Source organism: Geotrypetes seraphini, chromosome 2 (genome assembly GCF_902459505.1).
Source record: "Geotrypetes seraphini chromosome 2, aGeoSer1.1, whole genome shotgun sequence".
In the NCBI taxonomy this organism is placed as follows: Eukaryota; Metazoa; Chordata; class Amphibia; order Gymnophiona; family Dermophiidae; genus Geotrypetes; species Geotrypetes seraphini.
In genome coordinates, this window is record NC_047085.1 from 469,385,460 (window position 1) to 469,412,936 (window position 27,477).

At 44.9% G+C, this 27,477-nt stretch overlaps 1 protein-coding gene across 5 annotated transcripts in view; it reads right to left on the reverse strand.

Moving 5' to 3' along the window:
- The window catches only part of DPP6 (dipeptidyl peptidase like 6), a 1,246,761-nt gene that overhangs the window by 330,467 nt on the left and 888,817 nt on the right, over positions 1 to 27,477 (reverse strand). For all 5 annotated transcript variants that reach the window (XM_033931638.1, XM_033931637.1, XM_033931641.1 and 2 more), the window contains one exon: positions 11,276 to 11,350. In XM_033931638.1, the coding sequence (XP_033787529.1) occupies positions 11,276 to 11,350 (75 nt within the window). The remainder of the gene's footprint in view (positions 1 to 11,275; positions 11,351 to 27,477) is intronic.

Below are 27,477 nucleotides of genomic sequence, written 5' to 3' on the forward strand. Positions count from 1 at the left end.
TGGAGGCACCTGGCTTTGACGCACCATGCATCCCCCGAGAAGTGTGTGTATGTGGGGGGTCTCTTAGATATACTCTTACTCGCAGTACCTCTTTTCAAGTCTTCAGCAGCAGTGAGCAGGGTCTCCTACCCACTACTCACACCGGCTGAGCCTTCCCTTTGATATTACTTTCTGGTCCCACAAACAAGAAGTGACATCAGAGAGAGGACTGAGATTGATGTAAGCAGCAGGGAATAGTTCTTGCTCATTGCTGGTGAAGACTAGAAGAAATTCAAGAGGCATGGGAGGGGGAAAATGTTGATGCCTAGGGTGCTCCCTTATTTGCACCTGAAGGTTAGGCGCCTCTGACATCATCAAGCCTGAACTGTTATTTGCAAGAAATCATTCCAGCCTGAACCTAGCAAGAAGAGAAAGAAGAATACATCTTTGCTGTTTCTGCCTGATGCATTCTGGGTATGTACCAGAATTGTATTCTAGTCAAGAACATCCATCTATGCCTTCATGCTTAGCCTGTGTGAATATTGGGGGAGGAATTGTTCCTGTGTTTCTTATCTAACGAAGGCGCCTCTGTTTCCCAGATTGTATGAGACTCTATACAGAAAGGCTATTCATCTAAGTTCTGTTTCTGGATTGGTCCGGAGAAGTCATCTGATGAGATCCAAGTGAAAACGTGCTAATTATAATTTAGTCTGTGTTAGGATGTGGGTGAACTCGCATCTTATCATAGGTGTTCTCCATGCACTTCTTTTATAATAATTAAGACCTGAGAAGTTACCTCTTGTGATTAGCTCTCTGCCTGAGAGTGAGAACCGGACCTTTGAACAGATCTGGATTCCATCACATAAAGGAAACCTTTGCTGCCAACATAAGTTACAGCTTCTCCAGTGGCTGACGAACTCTTGTTCCGGTACCAAAAGAATTCTTATCTTCAGTGCTGAATAGAAGATGTCTTCCCTTTCACCTGATTTTGTGCCAAGGCCTAATTGGATGATGAGAATACGGAATTCTATTATCTTATCAGCTGGGGTTAGATAAGTGAATCCTATAGTGTTCAGGATAAGAAGTGAAGCTACTCTTGGTGATAACCTGTAATAGTTGCTGCTAATCAGGAATTATTATTATAAGGAATTCTAGAGTGTAAGAATTAGTTTTACTTATTTATCTAGCAAGTGTGTTGTGATAATTATGTACTGAGTTTCATATATGTAATCGGATATTTTGTGAACAATATTTAGTTATTGCTTCTGGCTTTTGAATTATATTTTTCTATTTTCATAATAAAAGTATTTCTCATTAGCCTGGGTCTGGTGTGTAAGTAGGCAAAGAAAGCTGAACCTGGATGAGATATTATGGTCTTCCCTAGAATACTAACAGGCACGTATTTGTTTATGTAACTGATTAGTGGACCATAAATCTTTCTACACTCCCTTTCCCCCAATTACTACACCACTGTCTGATTGTATTATGAGATTAGAACCATAGTCCTATATTTTGTTTCCCAGTGATTCTGATTAGGGTGTTATTGTTGTTATGTGTGTTATTATTTACATATTTTTTTAATGGAACTCACCTTGAAGATTTTTAGGAGAGTTAGCTAAAACTTTGAAATAAATGAATTGAAATACATTGATGTGCTATTTTCAGGTGTTTTTTTTTAATATCCTCATCACAGATGAATTTAATTAAACAAATTGGATATTGTAAGTTCAGTTTCAGTCAAATTTGGTTTGTATAGTGGCAAGGTCAGCATTCTTGTTTTAAGTTACTATGATTAATATCTGATGATCATTCTTTGGCACTTTATAAATTAAACTGAAATCATTTCCTTCTGGTCTAGTATGAAACTGCTTTAAATAAATTATACAGGAAATGCTAGAATCTGAGCAGTGCTCTCTGTCTTAAGATCTAATTGTTATTCACTAGACTTTTGCAATTTGGCCCTTGTTAATCAGCTTTGATTTCCTGCATATAATTGCTATTAAGTACCATTGCTCACAAACAATAATGGACTTTCTAAATTAAGACAGAAAAAAAATAGCTCAAAGAAGGATCAGAGTAATTTTGTACTCTTCCAATAGGATATCATTCAAGAGAATTAAATATTCAATATGTAACTTATTTTTGTCTTATCACAAAAAAAGGCTTCCAATATTCCCATTAAAAAAAGTGTCATATTTTCCATCAGTGGTCTGTTTATAAAAAACATACCAAGTTCTAGGCAGCAACAGTCAGCTTATTTCAAAAAACACTAAGGAGTGAGCATTTTGGAAGCTAGCTTACAAAACTGACAAAAGTAAATTCCAAAAAATACAATACAGTCTACAAGTGGTCTTTTACTCTAGAGTTGTATATGGTATCTTGTAAGCAAGGTGCAAGATTAGCAGAGACATCTCTCTGCTTCTAAGTCTCTCCAAATTTAGTAGTGCAAATGGTTACATGTAAAGTTCTGGAATGAGGTAATTAATCAGTTTTATTTATGGAAAGATGTTCTTTAAGAAAAGCAAAACATGCCTAATACCTCATATTTCTCAACAATTGATAAGGAAAGTCTAACAATTACTGACGTCTTCTTATTTAGATTAAGGAGTGAATTCATCAAAGGGCACTAAGGGTCAAATTCTATAAATGTCATCCCAATTGTAGGCAGCAGTAGGTGTCCTACCGCTGTCTAACCAGCCAATCAGGATGCACGTTTTCTAAAAAAAACAACCCGAGGCAGGCCACCTACACTGTAGACATCTGTTGTCGTGGGTGCAGGGAGGTGCCTAGGAACGCTTAAGCTTACCCAAGGCTGAGCGTGGGCATGGTTTTGCCCATAAGTGGCCTTAGGCAAGCTTAAACGGCCCTAGGTCTGAGATAGGTGCCTGAAATGTATGCCAGCAAAATGCCGGCCTACATTTCAAATAGATGTGGCCACTAAACTGATCATGGCAAGGATATCTCCCTGCTGTGATCAGCTGAGTAGCCGTGACAGGGAAACCCCGAACCCCACCACAAGTCGGCCGGCAGGAGGGATGCCCACTCCCTCCCACTGCCACCCCCGAACTCACCCCTCACTGACTTCGGCAGGAGGGATGCCTGCGGCAGGAGGGATGCCCACTCCCTCCTGCTACAAACCCCAAAACAATCTCCAGTAGAAGGGATGCCAACTCCCTCCTGCCGGCAACCCCCTGAACACATAACCCCCAAACCCCCACCTCCCAAAGCCCATCCCTGACCCCCCTCCATACCTTTAACAGCAAGGCCAGTCAGAGGGATGCCTACTCTGGCCAGCAGGCCTGCCTCTTCAGAATGGCAGATCTTCCCCTTCCCAGTGCATCCCAAGTGCTTAAGGCCCTGATTGGCCCAGGCTTAAGGCCCTGATTGGCCATTTGAGTGGCCTTAGGGATCTGGTCAATCGGAGTCCGACATGGCTTCAAACATGAGAAGAGGTTGGAGAGCGGGGCTGGGTGGAACGGGGTGTGACTTGGGTGGAACAGGGCAGGGCTGGGTAGAACTGGGCGGACCTGGGGGCAGGGCCAAGGGTCCGGATTTTACGATTGTAAAATCTAGAAACCCTACACCTTCCCATCCTCCACATCTCCCCCTTCCCACCCACTCAACACTCATCCCTAACTTCCTCCTGCCCCTCTTGAGCTTCCAAGTCATGTGAAAAGTCTCATTCTGTCAACTGCTGTTTCTGCTGTACAGGCAAAGTTATTTTGGTTTATGCTCTGCTCAAATTCTTTTGCATTCTGAGTGGCTTGTAGCAAGAGTCAACACAGTAAATTGCAATACAGTGTTCTCCCGGTCATTCGCAGTCAGCGGTTCGCGGTCCCGGTCATTCGCGGTATTTTCAGACTGCAAACCGCCGACAAAGAGAGAGCAGCCAGAGTGCCGCAAGTGCAGGAAATCACTCGCGGTACGCTCTGACCGCCTCTTCCTGCACTAAGTCGGGCCTTATCCAATCAGGAGCTGCTTTGACATGCTCCGGCTGCTCTCCTGCTGCCCTCTTCAGGCTCCCCCATGAAAAACCATATTCACGGTTTTTCGAGATTCGTGGGGGTTCCTGGAACGGAACCCCCGCAAATATCAGGTGAGTACTGTAATTAAAACAAAATAATATTATGCTTCATATATAAAAAAAAAAAAAAGATTTCAACTTTTTTATGAATAAGAGTATAGGAAGGCAAAATCTAAGTTACTGTGGAAGATCGTTCCAAATTTACCAGCCGACATTGTACAAAAAAGATTTACTAAGTGCACTTAAAGTGAATATTTTTGACAGAAGCGAAATTCAGGTAGCGTGATATTACATAATGCAACTGACTTCTTACGCAGGATAAGTAATGATTTGTGTAAGATAATATAAGTCCAAAATCCCTCAATATCACATAATAATACAGGCAGCTTTAAACTCAGCTTGTGACAGACAGGCAGCCAATGAAGCCGAATCATTACTGTCCTGGGCCTATCGGATTTATGAGATTTGAAAATCAATTTAGCTGGAGTTTTATGTGAGAGACATTTTGTGCTGCAAGTTAACAGAGATGCCTGCATAAAGTGAATTTCAATAGTCAAGCTGAGGTAGCATAATAGCTTGCACTAAAGACCTAAAGTGTCTTTCAAACACTGACCTGCTGCAAAGTAATTGTCAGTCTATAGAAAACCCTGTTCATTGGAGGTTCTAAACATAATGTTGTATCAAGAATCATTCCTAATAATCTTGCTGCTGTTTCAATTGGGAGAAGCTCTTCTGAAGTTAAGGTGATATTTAAAGATGCCATAAAACTTTTGTTTTTAATAATAATAATAATAAGAAGAATAATAACTTTATTTTTATATACCGCAGTACCACAAACAGTTCAAAGCGGTTTACAGTGTAAGAGACTGTACATTTACAGCGAAAATACAATGTGAACTGTACATATTCAGTAAAGGTGTTTATACAGCAAAGAACAGTGTAGATTTACCATGCAGGAGACTGTACATATACAGCAGAGATATGTATATAGTGGAGAGGCAGTGCGAGAGGCATTATAAAGAACAAAGCAGTGTACAAAACCAATGCAGGGTGGTGAATGTCAAGAAGACAACCAGTATCAGTTATAGGATGGAAGTATTTGATTATTTGGTGATGGGGGAGGTTCCAGAAATTTGTCATAGAGGAAAGATTTGAGAGATTTCCTGAAGGATGAGTAAGATGGGGCAGATGAGATGAGGGTGGTCAGGCAGTTTGTCCATCTGCCAGCTCGATATGAGAGAGTTCTATTGAAGAATCTTTTGTAGGTGCATCCCTTTGGGGAAGGGTAGGTAAACAGGTTGGTATTACGCGTGCGAGTGGTTCCAGGGAACACGAAGTGGTGAGACAGATAAATAGGGGATAAGCCAGTTAAGGTTTTGAAGCAGAGGCAGGCGAATTTGAAGCTTCATAAGATGAACTTGAACTCACATATTCTTTAACTATAGGAGCATATCTTGTATCATTAAAACCATAGGCATACAAAAACTCTGTATATCTAAACCAGACAAATAGGAACCTTAATCAAATCATATAGATATTGAACAATAAAGGAGAAATGGAAATCCTTAGCTTATCTATTTGTTACATTTTTGGAAAATTGATGATTTGTATTTCACTGTGAATTACTCAGCCCTCTTTTATTTTGTTAACAGCATTGATCTACAGGGGTATTGCATATATACAAACAATTTTTTATGTTATGTTACTCCACAGGGATAACTGGCATGTGGCGGCCAAGCGTTCATAGCGACGTCGCTTTCTGATCCTTCGATGTGGGCTCTCCCTATCATTGTGAAGCAGAATTCACCAAGCGTTGGATTGTTCACCCACTAATAGGGAATGTGAGCTGGGTTTAGACTGCCACGAGACTACTGATGATGCGTCGTTGCGATAGTAATCCTGCTCAGTACGAGGAACCGTAGGTTCAGACATTTGGCGTTCTTTAAGAACTAATCATAAACTACATTAAGTATTTTTTTTTCCTTTTCTTTTATTTCTGCATATTACCAAGAAAACTAGCAAACTAGTTCCAAACTTTTCCTGAAATACCTAACTCGCTCAGCCTGTAAAACCCCCTCCATGCCTCAGACACTCCTCTACCAATATATTGTATATCCAATCACTCCAGTTCCATAACAGTCTTCATCCTTGTTAACCACAGAGTTAAAATTTGCTCGTCTCAATCTATTTGACCAATATAAATTTGCTCACCGCTTTTAGTTCCAAGTTTTTAAATATTCTCTCCCATAGGCACCGGAAAGGTGGGGAGCCACAGGGGCTGTGGCCTCTCCCCAAATTGCCACTTACTTTTATCTTTGGTGGTCCAGCGATGCAGCGGGCAGGAGCGAGCTGTCCTCGTTCCTGCCCCACTGCTAACCCGGTTTTCGTGGCTGGTTTCTTCTGCCACTGAGCAGCAATGAGCGGGAGCGCGCTTTGGTCCTGCTCGGTGCTCAGTAGCTTCCTTGACTGACTCTCGTGAACTCTCGTGATTCTAGCAGAAGGAGGAGGAAGGGGGTGGCTGGGTGCAGAGTCAGGAGGAGGAGGGGGGTGGCTGGGTGCAGAGTCTGGCAGGAGGAGGAGGGGTTAGCTGGGTGCAGACTCTGGAAGGAAGGGGAGTGGTTAGGTGCAGAGTCTGATGGGGGAGGGGGCTAGGTGCAAAGTCTTACAGGGGGAGGGGGCTAGGTGCAGTGCATAAATGGGGGAGAAGGGGGTTAGGTGCAGTACCTGACGGAGGAGGGAGGAGGCTAGGTGCAGAGCCCGATAGGGGAAGGAGGGCTAGATGCAGTGCCAGACAGAGTGGGGAGGAAAGGGGGCTGGATGCAGAGCCTGACAGGGAGAGGCTAGGTGCAGGGGGTAGGGAGTTGGGAAGGCAGAGAGGACAGATGCTCAGGGGGTTAGGAAGACAGATATTGTACATACAGGGAGAGGGTTATGAAGGACAAATGCACGGAGGGGGGGGTAGGAAAGCAGGAAAAGAGAGATGCTGCACAGGTGGAGTAGTGGAAAGGGAGAGAAAGAAATGCTGCCGTGGGGGAGGGAAAAGGAACAGAGTTGTTGGACATAGGTGTGTGGCGTGAGAAGGAAGGAGAGATGATGAATATGGTGAAAGGAAAAAAGAGGGCGAATTGTTGGACATGATAGTGGTGAAGAGAAGGGAGGGAGGAGAGATGACTCAAAGAAGGGAGACCACAGGAATGGAAAGGAGAGAGAAAGAGAGAGAGATGCCAGACCACAGAATGGAAGGTAAGGAGGGGAGTGAGAGATGCCAGACTGCAGAAAGGAGATGAGAGAGATGTTAGACCTCGGAAAGAAGTAGGGAAGGAGAGAGAGAGATGCCAGACCATGGGAGAGGAGAGAGATTCCAGGTTATGGGAAGGAGAGGAGAAAGATGCCAGACCATATGGGGGGGGAGGGGGAAGACATGTTTGACCATGGGAGAGGGATGAGATGGTGCATAGGGATGGAGGGGAAGGGGAGACAGAGGGAGGAGATGGTACACATGGATAGATTAGAAGGGAAGGCATGGAAAAGTAGATTTTGAGAAGCAAGCAGAAAAATGGAACAAAGTTGAATGTTAAAAGTTAAGGCTAAAGACGGATGTATGGCAGAAAGTGAAGGAGAGAAAAACAGCAAATGGATAAGGTGGCTCTGGATACACAGTTAAGAGCACAGACAGAAGGACGTGCAACCAGAGATTGGGAAAAATGGTTTGAAAACCAAAATCACCAGGCAACAAAGGTAGGGGAAATTATTTTATTTTCAATTTAGTGATTGAATTGTGTCAGTTTTGAGAAATGGCATCTGCTGTCTATATTTTGCACTGTTCAGGAAGAAATGCATTTGTTTCTTTCTCTGGGGGTTGTTCTGCATGCAGAGTCTTGAATCTTAGGGTTTGGTCTGTATATATTAGTACTTTTAGTTTGTGGTCCTGTATATTCATAGGGGTTATCTGTGTTCTGCATTTGTGACCAAGGCCAAGTGTTCTGGTAGGAATGAATGTTGAGAAACATACAATGTGCTTTGTGTAGTTTAATTTTGTAGTTAACCATTATGTATTATTAATAAGATTATACTGTGTGTGTAGATATGAAAAATGAATGGAAAAAATGGTATTACAATTAGTACTATTATGGAGGCAGGGGTTCTGGGGGGCGGAGCTTAGGTGGGATCTGGGGCGGAGCTTGTGGGCCCCCCCAAACAAAAAAGCATTCCGCTGCTTATGTTTTCTCCTATTTCAATCTTTCTCCTCATATAACACGATTTGAAATCAATACATCCTCTCTTCTCCAGAATCCCTCCTCTACCCCAACCCCCTATTCTCCCTCACCGTCCTTCAAAGGCTAAGGCAGTTGAAGAAGCTATGCAAAAAGGTCCTAAAACATCTTGACTGCATTTTGTATATAAAGGGTAAAGGGGGTGAAGGGAAATGGACTTTCTGTGCAAACAAACAAAGCAGTTTACATATATGCAGGAACCTTTTCCTATCCCAAGTGGGCTCACAGTCTAAGTTCTGTACATACAGGGCTAATTCTCTCTACCTCATTCTAGGCCATGTTTGCTGACCCACATAACGATGGTGCACAGTCTTAAATTGGAGGAGTGGCCTAGTGGTTAGAGCAGCTGCCTCAGCACCCTGAGGTTGCGAGTTCAATTCCCACTGCAGCCCCTAACACTTCATTGCCCAAGGTACAAAATAAGTACTTATCTAAAATATATGAATCACTTTGATTGTGTGAACCACAGAGAAAAAGCGATAAGCCAGTCCCAACCCCAAGTGTAGTGTTGATGATACCCCTTTGCACTTCTTGAAAGTACTACTGCTAATCATTTCTATACTGCTACTAGATGTACACAGCACTGTACCCATTATAAGCAGGTAATTTCTCTGTCCCTAGTGGGTTCACAATCTGTTTTTTTTTAAAGATTAACCTCCTTTTCTGATACCTCTTTACGCAATTCCACCTGCAATACTGAGCTAATTTTCCCATTTCTATACCAGTGGCTAATCACATTTATCTCCCTCTTTTCTTGCGGCACATCTCTAGTAGTTATGCACAAAAGCACCCACTAATCCTCAGCTGTCCCTTTCCTTCGCCGTAGAAAACCACTATGCTTGCACTACAGACCACACGAAAAGAAAATCCAACGGAATCTGCAGTAAACAAACAGCAAGCAAAAACAAAAACAAAAACTGCAGACCATGTGCAAGATGTAGGCACTGTTTATTACAATATTAATGCAGAATGGTAAATATACCACCTTATTACCAACCAGTGGACCCAACACGGTCCGTGATTCGGACAACACCTTCCTCAGGGGTCCGTGGTGGGTAAGGTATATACAAACCGCATTAACCAAATCAAACAAATGCCGTTCCGGCTCCAAAGTACAGTGCAGCACTGCGTCGCTATCGCACGAGACTACGACGGGAACTCACCACAGCCATTTCCTATTGGCGATCTACTGGGGCAGGAGCGTAGGAAGATCGCTCCTGCCCCGAAAACCCGCTAGACCACTAGGTAAGGCCGGGAAGCTGGGGTGAAGGCAAAAATATGGGTTTGTTTTTTTTTCCCCCCTCCCCCCAAAAAAATCGTAATTATGTGAAATTGCAAGTGCGGAAACCACGAATGGGGAGGGGAAAGTGTATATTGCTTTCAGATTAAGAAGGTTGCTGGGAGCAACTGTACCTTTCGCTTCTGCTAGATGGCAGTAAAACATGTCGTCACATGTGAACGTCCTTAGCAGTAATACACTTTTATGATTATGATCATTTTCAAGCCTCCAGCAGCAAAAGGATCAAATTTATGAAGCATTTTCTCCTGTTCTGTACCCACGGGAAAATCCCTTCTTCAATCAGGTTCTCTGTCTTGAATCTATTCTTTAGAAGCAATAAAAGAAAAACTCACACCAAGCTTTTATTTAAATTAGGGTCTCACAATCTTTCTTGAGCCACGGCACACTAAGCCTAGTGTCTGCGGCTCAAGACATCTGGAAGTGTGTGATGTCGATGTCCACGCATGCGCAAAGGCCCTTCAAACGGGCCCTGCGCCGGCAGTGGGGAGTGGCAGCAAGGAAAAGGGCTGGAGAGAAGGAGAGGCACTAGTGAGAGGCATGTCCCGTAGGCAGTCAGCCGGTGCCGGTGCCTCTCCTCCTCCCCTGGAGGCATACTGGTGTGCCGTGGCACACAGTTTGTGAGACACTGATTTAAGGGGGAAAAGATCTGGAACAATTACTTATGCATGCTAATAACTATGGGGAATTTAGGAAACACCTAAAAACATATCTGTTCCGGAAGTACTTTGATAGCTGAACTGCACAATCTCCCATAACAACTGATCTCTAGAACTGTTAACCACCAATCTCTAACTTTGTTTGTTCTCCTCAATTTGTTGCATTTTTTAATCATTGTAAACCGCATAGAACTTCACGGTCCTGCGGTATATAAATAAACTGTTATGTTAAATGTTTCTATGTCTACATTCCAGTATACATATGCCAAATTATGATGTTGAAAATAATAAAATCTTATTGCCAGGCCACAGATCTTCAAAAACAAATGTAAGACCTCATTCCTTATGTTTATTTTCTAAGGAGGCAGAAGGGAGAACTTTAAACAATGGGTAGATATAGTCCACCCAATATGCAGCACTGTTTAGCTGGCTAGGAATGGCTCCTGGCCTAATAAATAGTATATAGCTGCCTAAGCACTAATATTCAGTTTTAGATGGCCACTGAATATTAGCAGTTAGTGGATAGCCGGATTTGTCACACAACTTAGCTGGCTATCCATGAAATTCAAACCTCTGGCTGGCTAAATCAAGCAACCAAATCGGGCTGCTTAAATAGCTGGTCTATGTTTGGTCGCTTTCAACATAGCTGGCCATGTCGATATGCAGTGCTGGCCAGCTACATTTTTAGTGAGAGGGCATGACATTTTTGCTTCATGCAATTTGATTGGATGAGCAGCTGCCTGCTCAACCAATCAAACTGCAGCAAGCAGCGGCAAAGCTGTTACCACCAAAGCCAGCACTGAAAACCATGCTGTTTTGTAAAAAAATAAAAATAAAAAAGGGTGGGGGGGAGTTTTGTATAACTAAAATATTAATTTGATTTTTTTCCCCAAATTGCAACATAGTCTAGGTCTAACAGTTATGCCATTATGACATCATGAATCTATAATTCATTTTTAACTTGAAACATACAAAAATAGCAGATGATAGTAGAACTTTTACAATAACAAATTTTTTTAAAAAAATTAAAAATATTACTTACTGGTACAACATTATATGCTAGAAGTACATACTTCAAATCAGGTGACACGTCATATCTGCTGACCTTGAATGTCTCCTGTAACAAATATTAAAATTATAGTGAGTCCACACATTTAAGAAGACAATGTTGCATCTAGTACATGCTTTCACATATGTGATCTATTCGGACGTCAATTAAACTCAGTTTGAAGGGTTACTTAAGTTTAAAACAAATGGGAGAAATTGGTGGGTTTTAATAAAAAGAAAATACGCATTTTAGATATGAAACCCATTCCAGGGATTTGAGGAGATGAAGAATTATTTTGCTGGAAAAGACCGTTGGGGGAGATAAAGGAAAGTGCTATTATTGAAAGCTGGAATAAACTTAGCACAGGAGAGCGAATGTATTATGATACATCTGTGGGTAACCAGCAAAGGCAGCGCAAAGGGTTGTAGTGACCTGAGCCAAGTTTTGCTTTGGCACCCTCATCTTAGGCCAATCTTGCAATAAGAACCAAGCAGATATTGGGACTCAGTGGCTCTTGCCTCAATCAGCAGATTGTCTTGAGGGATAATCTGACCCCCCCCCCCATCCCCTCCCCTCCCCACACACATTACCACCATAGCACCAAAAATCAGGGGGCCTCCTCAGATCTCCAATCAGGGGGCACAGGTCCCCTTCCTCAGAACATCAGTCAGGTGCTTGTACCAAGAAAACAAAAAGTAATATATTCCCAGGCTGTATGGGGCTCAATTTTCAGAAGGCATTTGGCATAGCGCCAAATGTCCAAGTTGCCTTGTAGCCATTTTTAACAAAGGTACATGTATAATTTCGGTTCATAGACAAAACTGCCGAAGACAAAGGCGCGCACCGACAACTGAGCGCGAGACGGAAGTGAGCGCTGAAGAAAAAGAGTGTTTTTAGGGGCTCCGACGGGGGTTTTTGTTGGGGAACCCCCCCACTTTACTTAATACAGATCGCGGCGGCGTTGTGGGGGGTTTGGGGGAGTTGTAACCGCCCTCATTATACTGGAAACTTAACTGTTTCCCTGTTTTTTAGGGAAAAAGTGAAGTTTTCAGTAAAATGTGGGGGGTTACAACCCCCCAAACCCCCCACAACGCCCCCACAATGCGGCGCGATCTGTATAAATTAAGGGGGGGGGTCCCCCCCACACTCCCCGTCGGAGCCCTTTAAAACAGTCATTTTCTTCAGCGCGCGCCTCCGCGTTGCACTCGGTTGTCTGCGCGCGCTTTTGACCTGACACCATAATTTCAGACATCAGGAAAAGCAATGTTACTTACGGTAACAGTTGTTATCCAGGGACAGCAGGCAGCTATTCTCACTAGTGGGTGATGTCATCAGACAGAGCCCCGGTACGGACGTCTCACAAGCACGTGTTGCTTGTAGAAACTTAAAGTTTCTAGATGCCCGCACCGCGCATGCGCCGGTGCCTTCCTACCCGGAGATCCGGGCGTGTCTCCTCAGTTCAGGTAGCTAGCCTGAGAAGCCAACCCAGGGGAGGTGGGTGGGACGTGAGAATAGCTGCCTGCTGTCCCTGGATAACAACTGTTACGGTAAGTAACATTGCTTTATCCCAGGACAAGCAGGCAGGTATTCTCACTAGTGGGTGACCTCCAAGCTAACCTCAGTGGGATGGAGGGGGAGTTGGCGACTTAAGAGAATAAATTTTTCAATACTGTTTGGCCAAACTGTCCATCCCGTCTGGAGAGGGTATCCAGACAATAATGTGAGGTGAATGTGTGAACCGAGGACCAGGTGGCAGCCTTGCAAATTTCCTCGATTGGTGTTGATCTGAGGAATGCTACTGAGGCTGCCATTGCTCTGACCTTATGGGCTGTGACCTTACAAGGAAGTGATAATCCAGCCTGGGCATAGCAGAAAGAGATACAAGCCGCCATCCAATTAGAGATGGTGCGCTTTGATACGGGTCTTCCCAACTTGTTAGGATCGAAGGAGACAAAAAGTTGAGGAGTGGTTCTGTGTGGCTTGGTGCGATCCAGGTAGAAAGCCAAGGCACGTTTACAGTCTAGAGTGTGAAGGGCCGATTCTCCGTGGTGAGAATGAGGCTTAGGGAAGAATACTGGAAGTACAATGGATTGGTTGAGATGAAGTTCGGAGACCACCTTAGGCAGGAATTTCGGGTGAGTGCGGAGGACCACCTTGTCATGGTGGAATACTGTGAATGGTGGGTCCGCCATCAATGCCTGGAGTTCGCTGACTCTGCGAGCGGACGTAAGGGCTACAAGGAAAAGCACTTTCCAGGTGAGGTACTTCAGAGGGGCCCTGTTGAGTGGTTCAAACGGGGGCTTCATGAGGTGGGAAAGGACTACATTGAGGTCCCAAACTACTGGGGGTGGTTTGAGAGGAGGGTTAACATGGAAGAGTCCTTTCATAAATCTGGCGACCACCGGATGGGCCGAGAGGGGTTTCCCTTGTAGAGGCTGGTGGAACGCCGCAATAGCGCTCAGGTGGACTCGTATGGATGTGGACTTGAGCCCAGATTGAGATAGGTGTAGGAGATAGTCCAGCACGGAGGATAAGGAAGCTCGCTGAGGTTCCTTTGACTTAGAAACACACCATGAGGAGAATCTGGTCCATTTCTGGGAGTAGCATTGTCGAGTGGCGGGCTTCCTGGAAGCTTCCAAGACCTCCCTCACTTCTTGTGAGAATTGGTGAGGGGTTACGTTGAGAGGAACCAAGCTGTCAGGTGGAGAGACTGCAGGTTGGGATGAAGTAGTGATCCTTGATGTTGAGTAAGTAGTGAAGGAAACACTGGAAGTGGTACTGGTTCCCTGCTGCTGAGTTGAAGTAGGAGGGAGAACCAAGGTTGTCTGGGCCACCGAGGAGCTATTAGAATCATGGTGGCCCGTTCGAGTTTCAGCTTGACCAGAGTCTTCTGGATCAGCGGGAATGGTGGGAACGCATATAGAAATCGTTTCCCCCAGTTCAGTAGAAAAGCATCTGCCTCGAGGCGATGAGGAGTGTAGATCCTGGAGCAAAACTGAGGCAGTTTGGCGTTGTGGGGAGCCGCAAAGAGGTCTATCTGAGGCGTCCCCCATTGCGTGAAGATTTGGTGAAGGGGGTTGGAATGGAGAGTCCATTCGTGCGGTTGTAGCAGACGGCTTAGTTTGTCTGCTAAGACGTTGTTCTCCCCCTGGATGTATACTGCTCTGAGTAGGGCGTTGTGGCGCACCGCCCAGTCCCAGACTCGTAGAGCTTCCTGGCAAAGGAGGGCCGAGCCCGTGCCTCCTTGCTTGTTGATATAATACATGGCGGCCTGATTGTCTGTGCGAATGAGGATTACCATGTCGTGGAGTCGGTGTTGGAAAGCTTGGAGCGCATTGAAGATGGCTCTGAGTTCCAATAGATTGATTTGGTGTAGTCTTTCCGCACTGGTCCAGAATCCTTGGGTGCGGAGACCCTCCAGGTGGGCCCCCCATGCGTAATTCGACGAATCGGTTGTGAGAACTTTCTGATGGGGGGGAGAGTGCATCAGCAAACCTCTGGATAGATTCGAAGAGGTCATCCACCAAAGTAGAGACTGCCGAAGAGCAGGTGTGACTACGATGCGTTTGGACAGTGGATCGGATGTCTGATTCCACTGTGATGCCAGGGTCCACTGGGGGATCCTGAGGTGGAGTCTGGCAAAGGGTGTCACGTGTACTGTGGAGGCCATATGGCCCAGGAGCACCATCAGTTGTCTCGCCGGTAGGGTTTGGCGAGTAGCCACCGACTGGCAGAGATGAAGAAGAGACTCCATGCGTTGCCGGGGCAGGAATGCTCGGAGTCGGGTGGTGTCCAGGACCGCTCCGATGAAGGGGAGGGACTGGGTGGGTTGTAGATGAGACTTGGAGAAGTTGATCTCGAAGCCCAAATTCTGGAGGAAGTAGGTTGTAGCCAAGGCCGCCGAAGTGACCTCTGGGGCTGACGGGGCCTTGATGAGCCAGTCGTCGAGGTATGGAAACACCTGTCCCGGAGTGCTGCGGCCACTACCACCAGGCACTTTGTGAAGACTCTGGGGGACGAAGATAGGCCGAATGGTAGCACTCGATACTGTAGGTGCAGATTTCCCACCCGAAATCTGAGGAACTTTCGGGAGGCCGGGTGAATGGGGATGTGAGTGTAGGCCTCCTTGAGATCCAGGGAGCATAACCAGTCGTTCTGCTCGAGGAGGGGGTATAGAGAAGCCAGAGTCAACATGCGAAACTTCTCTTTGACCAGGAACTTGTTGAGGGCCCGAAGGTCTAAAATGGGTCGCAGGTCGCCCGTTTTCTTCGGGACGAGGAAGTACCGGGAGTAGAACCCTCGGTTCAATTGGTCTGACGGGACCGGCTCGACAGCCCGAAGCTGAAGTAAGGTTTGGACTTCCTGAAGAAGAAGGGCGGTCTGCGTCGAGCTTGAAGGATACTCTCTTGGAGGATGGTCCAGGGGGGCCCGGTGGAATTGAAGAGAGTATCCTTCTCTTATGATGGAGAGGACCCATAGGTCCGTGGTTATAGCCTCCCATCGGTGGTAAAAAAGATGGAGGCGGCCCCCTATGGGAGAGGCCGAGGTTATGCTCCCGGGAGGGGCGTCAAAAGGGCTGGGGAGCCTTAGGTACAGCCGGTGGCTGAAGTTTTTGCTGAGACTTCTGGGGAGGTTGTCTCTTTGCAGGCTGTCTCGCAGCAGGCGTTTGTCTGGGCATGTAACGCCGCTGGTAAATCAGGGGTGGCCTGGAAGGTCGAGACTGTTGAGGTTTGGGTTTGGGCCGTAGGATTGATTGAAAGGATTTTTCATGATCCGACAGCTTCTTGGTAACAGTTTCGATAGACTCATCGAACAGGTCAGCTCCAGCGCATGGTACGTTGGCGAGTCTGTCCTGTAGGTTGGGATCCATATCGATAGTACGGAGCCATGCCAGGCGACGCATGGCTACCGCGCTTGCGGCGGCGCGTGCCGAGAGTTCGAATGCATCGAAGGAGGATTGCATCAGCTGGAGGCGTAATTGGGAGAGGGAGGCTACCACTTCCTCGAACTCGAATCGAGCTTGGTTGTCTATGAACGGAGTGAACTTGCGGAGCACCGGCAAGAAGAACTCCAGATAGGAAGAGAAAAAGAAGTTGTAGTTTAGCACCCGTGACGCCATCATGGAGTTTTGGTAGAATTTTCTACCAAATTTGTCCATCGTTCTCCCCTCTCGGCCCGGCGGTACAGAGGCGTAGACCTGGGAGGGATGAGAGCGTTTAAGGGAGGACTCGACCAGTAGGGATTGGTGGGAGAGTTGAGGGCCCTCGAACCCTTTATGGTGCACGATGCGGTATCGAGCATCGAGTTTGCTGGGGATCGCCGGTATGGAATACGGCGTTTCGAAGCACTGCATGAAGGTCTGGTCCAGTAATTTATGCAGGGGGAGCCGAAGCGACTCCGTTGGAGGGTTAGGTAAATGCATGGTGTCCAGATACTCTTTGGAGTATCTGGAGCCCGTGTCGAGGGTCACATCCAGATCATCCGCCATTTGTCGGAGGAATGATGAGAAGGACAATTGTTCCGCCAGCGTCGGCCTGTGGGACGGGCTGGAGGAGGATGAGGCCTCCAGGTCCGTGGACATCGGGGAGTGACAAGGAGAATCGGGCACCGGTGTCTCCTCGTACTCCGGGCCCCTCGGAGGGGACACCTCTGATGAGGAGTATCCCCTACGTTGCAGTTTTTTCTGCGGTGACACCTCCGAATGGCGTGAGGAGTGCCAGGATGAGTGTCTCGATCGGTGCCCGTCTCGGTGGCGGGACGGGGATCGGGATCGTCTGTGCATCGCCTGGTCTCCCGAGGCCCCCAAGTGGATAGGGCTGGAAGCGGTGGATCGTAACTGGGTTTGCGATGCGGGTTCTTGCGATGCTACCCAAGTCTGGTAAGGAGTACGGAAGAACTCTTCCTGACTATGCCCAGGGCTTCGAGTATCGATCGGAGGTCTGGTCCCATGTTGGCGCGGAGGCGTAATGGGTTCTAATGGCGGCATATCGGTAAGCGAGGCTTGCCGCGTGGGCATCGCCGCCCTCCCCCGTTCGTCCTCGTCGGTTGTCGAGGTCGAACGGTGTGGGGGAGGGGGAGGGGGCGGACCGCCCCTTTGGATCGGTACCGGGAGGTCACCCTGTATGGCAGCGATGAGCCCGGGTCCGATGGTCTGCATGAGCTCAACGAATTGAGCTTCCAGCACGGACCGTAGCGAAGCCGATAAGGAGGGATCCGCACCGAAAGGGGGTCCTCCTGCACGGACATCGCGTTCCTTCGAGGCCGAGTGCTTCTGCTTAGTAGCTTTCGGCACTTTGATGACCATTGGTGGCACTGTGGAAGGAAGAGGTACCTGAACCGAGGAGACCGGGGCAGGCACCGACGTCGAGCTCGTGGATGGTGTCGGGGCGAGCGATGCCGGTTTCACCACGCTCGATGCAGGAGGGGTCGATGCCGGTTTTGCCCGAACCGGGGAGGTATCGGATGAAGTGGAGGCTGAGGGGTCCTTAGCTGCGTCCATCTTGAACATCGATTCCCACAATAGGCAACGCCGTTTGAATGAGCGTGCCGTAAGGGTAGAGCAAGGCCTGCACGATTTCGGAATGTGGTCAGGGCCCAAACACTGCAAACAGCGCCAGTGAGGGTCCGTGAGTGAAATCGCGCGTTGGCACTTGCTGCACTTTTTAAACCCGGTGATTGGCCGGGACATAGGCCGGAAAATCTCCGCCGCGAGGTCGAAGCCAGTGGGCCTGAGCCACGTGGCCGGCCCGTTCGACCCGCCGGAGGAAATAATCTTCTTTTTTTTTTTACCGAAAAGAAAAGAACTGTTAACTGTAATTAAAAGAAAGCGAAAACGCGGACAAGGAAGGCAAATTTAACTGAATTCAGCTAGCGCATGAAGAAGTTGAACTTCTCAGCTCCGCGGAAAAGAAAGAACTGAGGAGACACGCCCGGATCTCCGGGTAGGAAGGCACCGGCGCATGCGCGGTGCGGGCATCTAGAAACTTTAAGTTTCTACAAGCAACACGTGCTTGTGAGACGTCCGTACCGGGGCTCTGTCTGATGACATCACCCACTAGTGAGAATACCTGCCTGCTTGTCCTGGGATAATGGTACTTACAGCACACAAAGTAAAAGCGCAGTGCCACTAAAACTAAGAGCTCCTTTTACTAAGGCGCGCTAGCGTTTTTTAGCGCACGCACAAAATTACCGCGTGCTATACCGCACGGTACGCTTCTAGAATAACGCCAGCTCAATGCTGACGTTAAGATCTAGCATGTGCGGCGATTTTGCGCGCGCTATTCTGCACGTTAAGGCCCTAACGCACCTTAGTAAAAGGTAGCCCTAAGTTACATGCACTGTATACTTATGTGTATATATTGACCTCATAATAATAAAACCAAACTCTGTAATGTTTATATGCAGCAAAAATTGCTGTAGTTTAATTATGTCACCTGGGACTCTAATATTAAACACTATATAGCGAACCAGAATGATGTTCAATATAAATATATTGATGCCAAGATTTTTGTTGCTTTGGTGAAAATCCCCGTGGTACATCTTTATAGCGTTTATTGTTTACCAAGCTGAACTACACGAATAAAGATTTTTGTTGCCTTTAAACTGTTGTCTTAAATGCTGAGGGTGCTAATGTTAGCTCATGCTATTGCAGTACGACTGCATCAAATGCTTCATATCTACAAAAAAGAAAAAAAAAAAAGCAAGCTATCGTATATATAATATTCCAAGGCCTTGTGAAACGGAATCTAAGAAAGCTACTAAGATCTTAGGGCTATGATTTACTCCAAACCCATCATTTATCAAGAATCACATGCCTATTTACATGATCAGCTTAACAGACTTACATTTTCAGTCATGTTTCTCGATGAGGAAAGACTAGAGATAGGACGCAGAAGCAGATTTCAATAATCAGAAAATGATGAATTCAGGTTTTGGGTTTGCTTTAAATCCTAGGACATTACACCATCTTGAAGTGGCAAGTTAATCAGGAGCTGACAAAGCTGGCCACCGACTCTCTCAAATATTCAGTAGCTGGTATTGTCGAGTTCAGTGTTTTTATTGGCATTTCGCAAAACGACAGAGCAAAGCAACAAACAGGGACCATCTATTGAATGTTACATGCACAGCGCTGAGGACGCCTTTCAGCGCTATAGAAATGATAAGACAGTAGTAGTAAATTGGATATGGCTGGTAGGCTGTTTTGTTCTGCAAAATCTGAATTAGATCTATTTTCCCCCATAGCTTTTCAGAATTTCACATTTTTTTGATGTGCTGATGATCTATTGCAAATACTTTGTGAAGCTCTCTTATCATACAGAAGTAAATAGTCACACACACACACACACTCAAGACATACAGGATGCCAAGCACTTATGATAACGGATTTTATTTCCCTTCTTCCGTAATGCCATACAGAGCCCTTTATTGGCACCCTTGACTTGTGTGATGTTGGATAAAGAGCTTGGAAAGGAGTGCACGTATGTATAATGGATGCAATAAAAATGCAATCTATTGTTTAAGATTATACCGTGCTAAATTTGTCACTTCACCGACATTTACAATTAAAGGGAGAGAAAATGAGGAGAAAGCTAAGGGCGTGACAAAAGAAAGAACAATAAGGTCATGCCATTTGTAACTACAGTATATCTTTATATCCCACATATATTTGTTTTTCCATTCTGTGTCTATGGTAATACAGATTTATTGAATAAGATAAATAGATATCTCGAAATATATACAAAGGATTTATACCCACTTTACATCTTTAAGGAAAGTCGCTACTTGCCCTGGGACTGACTGATAGCATTGGAATGTTGCTACTATTTTGGGATTTCCACCAGCAACTTGTGACCTGGATAAATTCACTGTTCCCTCTAAGCTGAGCAGGAGTCCTCCACCCACAGTCTCACCAATAGAGGGTGCTGTTTTACTGTCACATTTTTCAATTGTGAGGGACAGGCAAGTTCTGCAGGACTCCAGGGAACATACCTGTCCTTAGCGACTGAAAATATTCCACCCCCTAGTGGTAGCAATGCAGCTGGAGGACACCTGCTCAGCTTAGAGGGAACACGGCCGCCGGGGCCGGCGGCTGGATTGGCCACTGTTGGAAGGATGGACCATTGGCCTGACCCAATATGGCTACTACTTCTATTTCTCATTTCTATAGCGGTGCCAGATGTACGCAGTGGTGTATCTTGGTTATTCTTATGTTCTTAGATTATGTATATTCTTCCCAGCATCAGCCATTCAAGACTTTTCTTCTGCCACCAAACACTCTTTCCAGCCACCTGCTAGGTGACACGCATCATATTTTATTTCCTCAAGTTTGTTTTTTTCCTTTTCCTTCTATTTCCTATGGCTCTACTATACTCAGTGGTATAGCGAGGGTGAGAAGTGCCCCTCCCCTGCCCTCTCCTCCACCCCCCACCTCCACATACTCCTTCCCTGACCCCTCCAGCCACGTGCGTGCTGCTTCCCTTTCCCCGTACCTCTGTAATGTTACTGGCACGAGCAGCAGCCCCCCAAAAACCCCTAGGCGCCTGTCAAGGAAGTGGCATCAGAGGAAGAGCCAACGCTGGCACGACAGCATGTTGGGGGTTTCTGCTCACACCAGAAACGTTACAGAGGTACGGGGGAAGGGAATCGGCATGCACGTACGGTGGTGAGGCAGAGAGGACAGGTGCCCTCGTCCTCACCAAAACGGCGCCTAGGACGGACCGCCCCACCCCCTCTTTACTAAGCCACTGACTATATTCTCTCTCTTCCTGATGCTAACTCTTCCCAATCTTACTCCCTCATCTCAAATCGTTAAGAACCTCAAGATCACACTGCCATTTTTCTATTTTCATTGTCTTGCAAGACATTTTTTGCCTTCTGCCTTCTACCCTCTCCATAGCTCTTGAGTTCCAACATTTTCTTCCTTTCATTATTTCCATTGTATCTGAGCTCATTTCATCCTCATCACTGTCATCATAATACAGAATAATCTCATTATAACATACTCGCTTATGATGGAACCTCGCCTAGAGCTGATGAAGTCCGCTGGTCCCGGCGGCCATGTGCCATTATAAAATACAGAAAATCATTGCGGACTCATATATAACGGACTTTTAGATATAACGGACAACCTATTTGGTCCCCAGAGACGCTTTTAGCTGTAGTTTTCTTTGGCTATAACGGACATGCAGGCTCCGCCTACAAGGTGCCTGGCATGCCGGTGATATAGTATCAAAATGCAGCCCAGAAGAAAATGACAGAGTATTTTTCTTTCCAGTCCAGTACGACATAATGCTTTAGATTTAGAACATCTTTTAGTGTTCTGGTTTTGCAATCATTTCGTGCCATACCAATGTTTTGTTGAGTTTTGTTCTTGATGTTGCTGATATGGTTATGCAGCGACTGTTGTTCATTGATTGAACGTTGTTTCAAGTTGACCTAAATAAAGTTTTTTAAAAATGCGACTCTGGATAAAACAGACCGTTTTTCCAGGTCCCTTGAAGTCCATTATAATGAGATTATACTGTATTCCCTAATCTTCTCTGTATTCTTTTGCTCGTTCTCCTCTGTTCCACTGGAGAAAGTCATCCCAATCCCATTCTCCAAACAAACTCTCTCACCATAGCCCAAAGTGCAACCTATCTGATCCTATTCCTATTTCTCTCTTTTCTCCCTGTTCTCTCCCCTTCTCATGTGCTCAGTGGAATGTCCATTCCATCTGCAACGAGCTTGCCTATATTCACGACCTCTTTATCTCTCGTACTCTGCATTCTCTTTCTGTAACAGAGACTTGGCTTTCCTCTGAAGGCTCTATTTCAGTTGCTGCCCCCTTTCATGGAGGTCATCTTTCTTTTCATACACCTTGCACAGTTGGTCACAGCCACTCTTTCTTTGTACGTCACAACCTTCTTCCACCTCAGTCTCACTTTAGTCCTCTAAAGTCCACTCCATCACCTGATCGTTTCACTGCCTCTCTGCTTTCTAATCTGTTTGCGTACTAACTTGACCCCTGTGGGTTTTTTTTCTTTTTTAGCACATTATTATCAGCATGCGGATACAGCTCTAAAGTACATTTGTTTTAATAATCTGCTGAGTGGTTCTAAAAGCAAGTTTTGACTCTGAAAGAAGCCAGAATGTAGCAGCAGGTGTAACTCGTTGCACATTATAAATGCATTACTGCAAATTGCTCTGTAAATTTATAAATGCCTCAGGTACTCATCTTTCAGTTATGCAATCTTTATTTCAGGTACCTGCAAAGTAGTATGTGCAAAATGAAGAAAATTGAGTTCCTGGTTTATTACATTAGCACAAGCTCAATTTCACATTTGGGTCTAAGTAATCAAACTTAATGTGCACAGCAAGGGCCTTTTGTGCATGTTAAAAACAGCATGCTATGTAGTAAGGCTCATTAAGATGGCTGTCCATCTCATTAACATATGGAGGTGGATTTAATAAGGGCTCTGTTACGAAAGTGCGGTAGGGTGTCAAGAGCATTTTGGTTTGCTGGACCATAGGATGATTTTTCAAGGACTGCTAAGCACAGATGGTGTCCATCTATCAAAGAAGGAAGGAAGTGTTTTCAGTAGCAGACTGGCTGATCTATTGAAGAGGGCTTTGAACTTGAATCACTGGGACTGGGTGAAAAATTAAATACCTCTACACAAATGGGGAAAAAGGAATAACATCTGGAAAGAAGTGTGTACTAATGCCAGTATATGGGAAATGAGGTTCTGGATCTAGAGACCCTGATGGAAAAGTCGAACTTGGATTTAGTTGCAATCACGGAGGTGTGGTTCACAGAGAAACGTGACTTGAATATAGTTATACTGGGCTATAATCTGTTTGGGAAGTTCAGGGTAGAAAGAAAAAGAGGTTGGCCTGACATTATGGGGTACATTTTCAAAAGAGAAAAATATCCAAAAATGGCATTAAGTGGCATCTGGACATTTTGTTTGCTAAAGCATCCAAATTGCCATTTTCAAAACATATTTTTAGATGGTTTTCTATGCTGTTTGACTGCAGTGCATCTAAATCTTAAGATGACGTGTTAGGGGTGGGACTAAGACGGATTTGTGATTTGGATATTTTTCTACAATAATGAAACATTACAGAAAACAAATAAATACCAAAAAGATGACCAAACTAACCAGAATACTACTGGAGGCATGAAGCTATCGGCCCTCCCTTGCACCTCCAGTGATCACTGACCCTTTCCCATCCTCTAAAGATGTGAATTAAGCAATGCATACCAGCCTGTATGACTGCTTCAGATGTTATGGCCAGTCCTATCAGAGCAGCAAGCAAGTTTCTGGAGTAACCTAGTGGACAGTGCAGTGGACTACAGAGAAGGGGGACTCAGGTCCATATCCCACTCTAACTGGTACACTTGTGATGAAAAGTGAGCCCTCCAAAATCTACTGTACTGACATATAGCTAACACCAGAAAGGCATAGAAGCTATTGGGTGGTATACAGTTGGGTGCAGTTGGTTTTGGGTGAGTTTGAGAGGGCTCACCATACAGTATAAAGGGATTATGATGAGATGTGTACCTGGGACTTTTCGTGTGAAGTGCACTGCAGTGCCACCTAGGGTGCTTCATTGCTCTGCTGAGATGTCAGTGTGAACAGTCTGCTAAGAATGCTGGTCCCTCCTACATCCCAATGTCAGATTTTTGTGGACTTTTATTTTGACAATTTTTTTTTTCCCCGAAAATGGAGGATGAACACATCTAGGAAACGGCAATTTTAGGAAAAAATTGGGTGGGGCCACACATCCTCTTTTTTCAGATGGAAAATCTGCTAACCCTACTTTTCCTGATGTTCTCAACATGGACGACATGATACTCACAACCCATACTGGGATTCAGATCTTAACCCAGCTTCAGGGGAGAGCGTGGCATAGTGGTTAGAGCTAAATTTTCAGCACCCTGAGATTGTGGGTTTAAACCCCACACTCTCCTTATGACCTTGGGCAAGTCACTTAATCCTCCACTGTCCCAGGTATATATTAGATAGACTGTAAATCCACCAGGAAAGATAGGGAAAAATACTTGAGTACCTGATTTGCAACCTGTTCTGAGCTCCTTTGGGAGGACCGACTAAAAAATTAAGGCCCTTTTTTAGAAAGCCATGGTAGAGGTTTCTATCACGGCCCAAAGTGCTAAATGTTCCAATGCTCATAGAATTTCTATGAGCATGAGAGCAGTTTCAGAGCATTTTGCACTCTGGACCACAGTACAAACCCTTACCACAGCTTAGTTTTTAAAAAAAAAAGGGGGGGAGGGAGTAAATAAATTAAATAAAACAGTGTTCTCCCCAGAAATTTTTTCCAGCCGGGTGGCATAAAAAAGTAGCCGGGAGGGGCGGGGCGGGGCAATTTGGTAGAGGGAAAAATTAAATGTATACTATTTTTATTAGTTAATTATTATTATTTTCCAATGCTCGATATGTCTTCCTTTTTTAAGGTTTGACACTTGTGCCAGAATAATTTTACTAAATTTAAGAAGTATCCAATTCTAGAAGTGAATAATTAGATATTCACCCTCTTTCAAATAGTATAGAGGTTTAAAAAAGGGAAATATGTTAATGAAGTCATTAGGTTCAATCTAACCATTTATTTCTGCATGAATTTAAACAAGTAAAAAAAAAGATAAATATAGCTCATCCAGTCATACAAGAAATGGCTGTACAACACCTCTAATAATGTTTTGATCACTAGGTTCCTTCCTGAGGTCTCACTGAGGATATGAAATAGATGCTATCCCCACTTCCAGACCTCTTCCACATAATTTATGGAGAGGTGTTACTGAGCCTTGAAGGGCACCTGTGTGATTGATCTTTATCTGCTTCTTTTTTATTTTGCTATAGTGCAAAGTAAGAGCTAGGGCAAAACAGTATAGGTAAAGATACAGGTAATAATTAGCAATGTATTAAAAATATTTTATTTTTATTTGCTTATAATGTCATTTGAAAGCTACTTGATGATAATACAACTTTAATTTAATTCTTTATAATGTGTGTCTGTGTTGGGGGGGACAACACCTACGTCAACAGTAAAGTTAGAATAGAGTCATTAAATCCAGTGGTGTACCTAGTATATATGACAGCCAGTGCTAATCATTTTTTTAACAACCCCCTCCTCTATATAAAAAAATATATTTTTAGTAATAATCCATGAGTCACACAATAAGGGTGCATCTAGGAAAAGGCAGCATCTTAAACACTGCAATGAGTACTAGAACACCAACACACGCATTATAAAACTAAACAAACCAGATCCTACACAGTCAATTGATCCTGTAGTCGATGCTAACAGAAAGCCATGTCCTTTTCATACACACAGAACACAGATACACCCTCGCCCAATATGGAATAATCACAAATTAAAAATAGAAATATGTAGTCAAAAGTTAAACTGAACTAAGAAACCAGACTCTGCATACAATGCAACACCACAGAAACAGTGACACATGTCCCCTAATACTGTGCAAAATATAAAGACAGTAGATGTAAATTTGAAAAAAACTTCTACATAACAGTCACCACTTTACAAATTAACAAATAGAAATAAAATAATGAGAAATATGAAAATACCATTTTATTGGACTAATCCATTTTTCAATTAGCTTTCAGAGGCCAAATCTTTCTTCAAGACAGTACAGTATACAGCTGTTATGGTATCCTGTCTTGACCTGAGGAAAGGGGTTTATTCCCTCCCAAAATTGCCTTATTTCCATTTCCTATTGATAAATTTTAATCAATACAGTTACAATACTACTTGATTCTACATAAAGCAACAAAAATATTTTTTTTTCTACCATTTGTCGTTTCTGCTTTAGTCATCTTCTCTTCACTCTCTTCTTTCTATTCAGCATTTGTCCTCGCTCCCTTCCATGCAACATCTGTCATCTCTCTTTGCCCCTTCCACCCAGCCTCTACCCTCTCTCTACCCCTTCCATCTACTGTCCACCCTATCTCTGCCCCTTGCATCCACTGTCCACCCTTTCTGCCTTTTCCATCCAGTGTCTACCCTCTCTCTGTTCCATATGGTATCTTCCCTCTTTCTATGTCCCTTCAATAAACTCTATATCCTGTGCCCTTTCTCTCCTTTGTACATGATTTATTTCAGCTTCAACCCCTCTCCATTTTTTGTCTCCACCCCTATGCTCTGGCATCTCTCTCTTCTCCTTTCCTTCCTTCCCACTCCACCCCATGGTCTGACATCTCTATCTCCTTCCCTTCTATCCCCCCTCTCTAGTATCTGCCTCCTGTCTTTCCCCTTTGGTCCAGGCCTCTCTCTTTCTCTCCGTCTTTCTTCTGTGAGGAAATCATGTTGATCTTGAACACTGAATAATTCTTCCACATTCTCCATATCACTGTACTGTAGTCTGGTCCAGCAGACTGCTTTGGCACTATTACATGGGTAATAGTAAATTCATTATGCATCAGCTTTCTACACAGAATGCCACAAGTCTCTATTTCTTGTGCTGTGCTTACATCTGCCAGCGTAAGAAACTTGTGAGACAGATCCCTTGGCAATACTACACTTCGGAGCCCTTTGACCATCTGGTTCTGTATGGTTGCAGGCTTTAAAGCTCTGTTTACTGGAGGAGACTGTCCAGCATTCATAGTTGCATCACTCTTAAGGATCTGATCAGAGATTACATTAGACAAGGTGGTATTTTAATTTTAGGCATGGAAAAACAAGACATGTTCTCCTCAATCTGCTCAGATGCCTTCAAATGCCCTTTAATATTCGTCTGATCTCGGGCTAAATCTTGCCTCCTGAGCTGATCTTCAAAGGAGAGCGGAGTGAGAGCCATATCGGCAGTGAGATCCGTTTTGGGCCGCATGTTGTGCAGGGCTGGACTAAGGCAAGTTGTAAGCTTCCTTCCATCGCTGACCTATCTTCCATAAGTCAGCAACGGAAGGAAGCTTACAACTCACTGCTCTTGCTTGCTTCGGGCCTTCCTCGTTGCCGGGTCCTGCCTACTTTCAGAAACAGAAAGTAGGCAGGATCCGACAGCGAAGAAAGCCTAAAGCAAGCAAGAGCAAGTTGTAAGCTGACCTGTCTCCTATAGCGAACCTATGCTCCGGGGCGTGTGCATGCCGACTTCCCTTCTCTTCCTCCCTCAGGACGTGACTTCCGGTTTCGGCATGCACATGTTAGAGCCCCGGAGCATGGGTTCAAGTCGCTTGCTG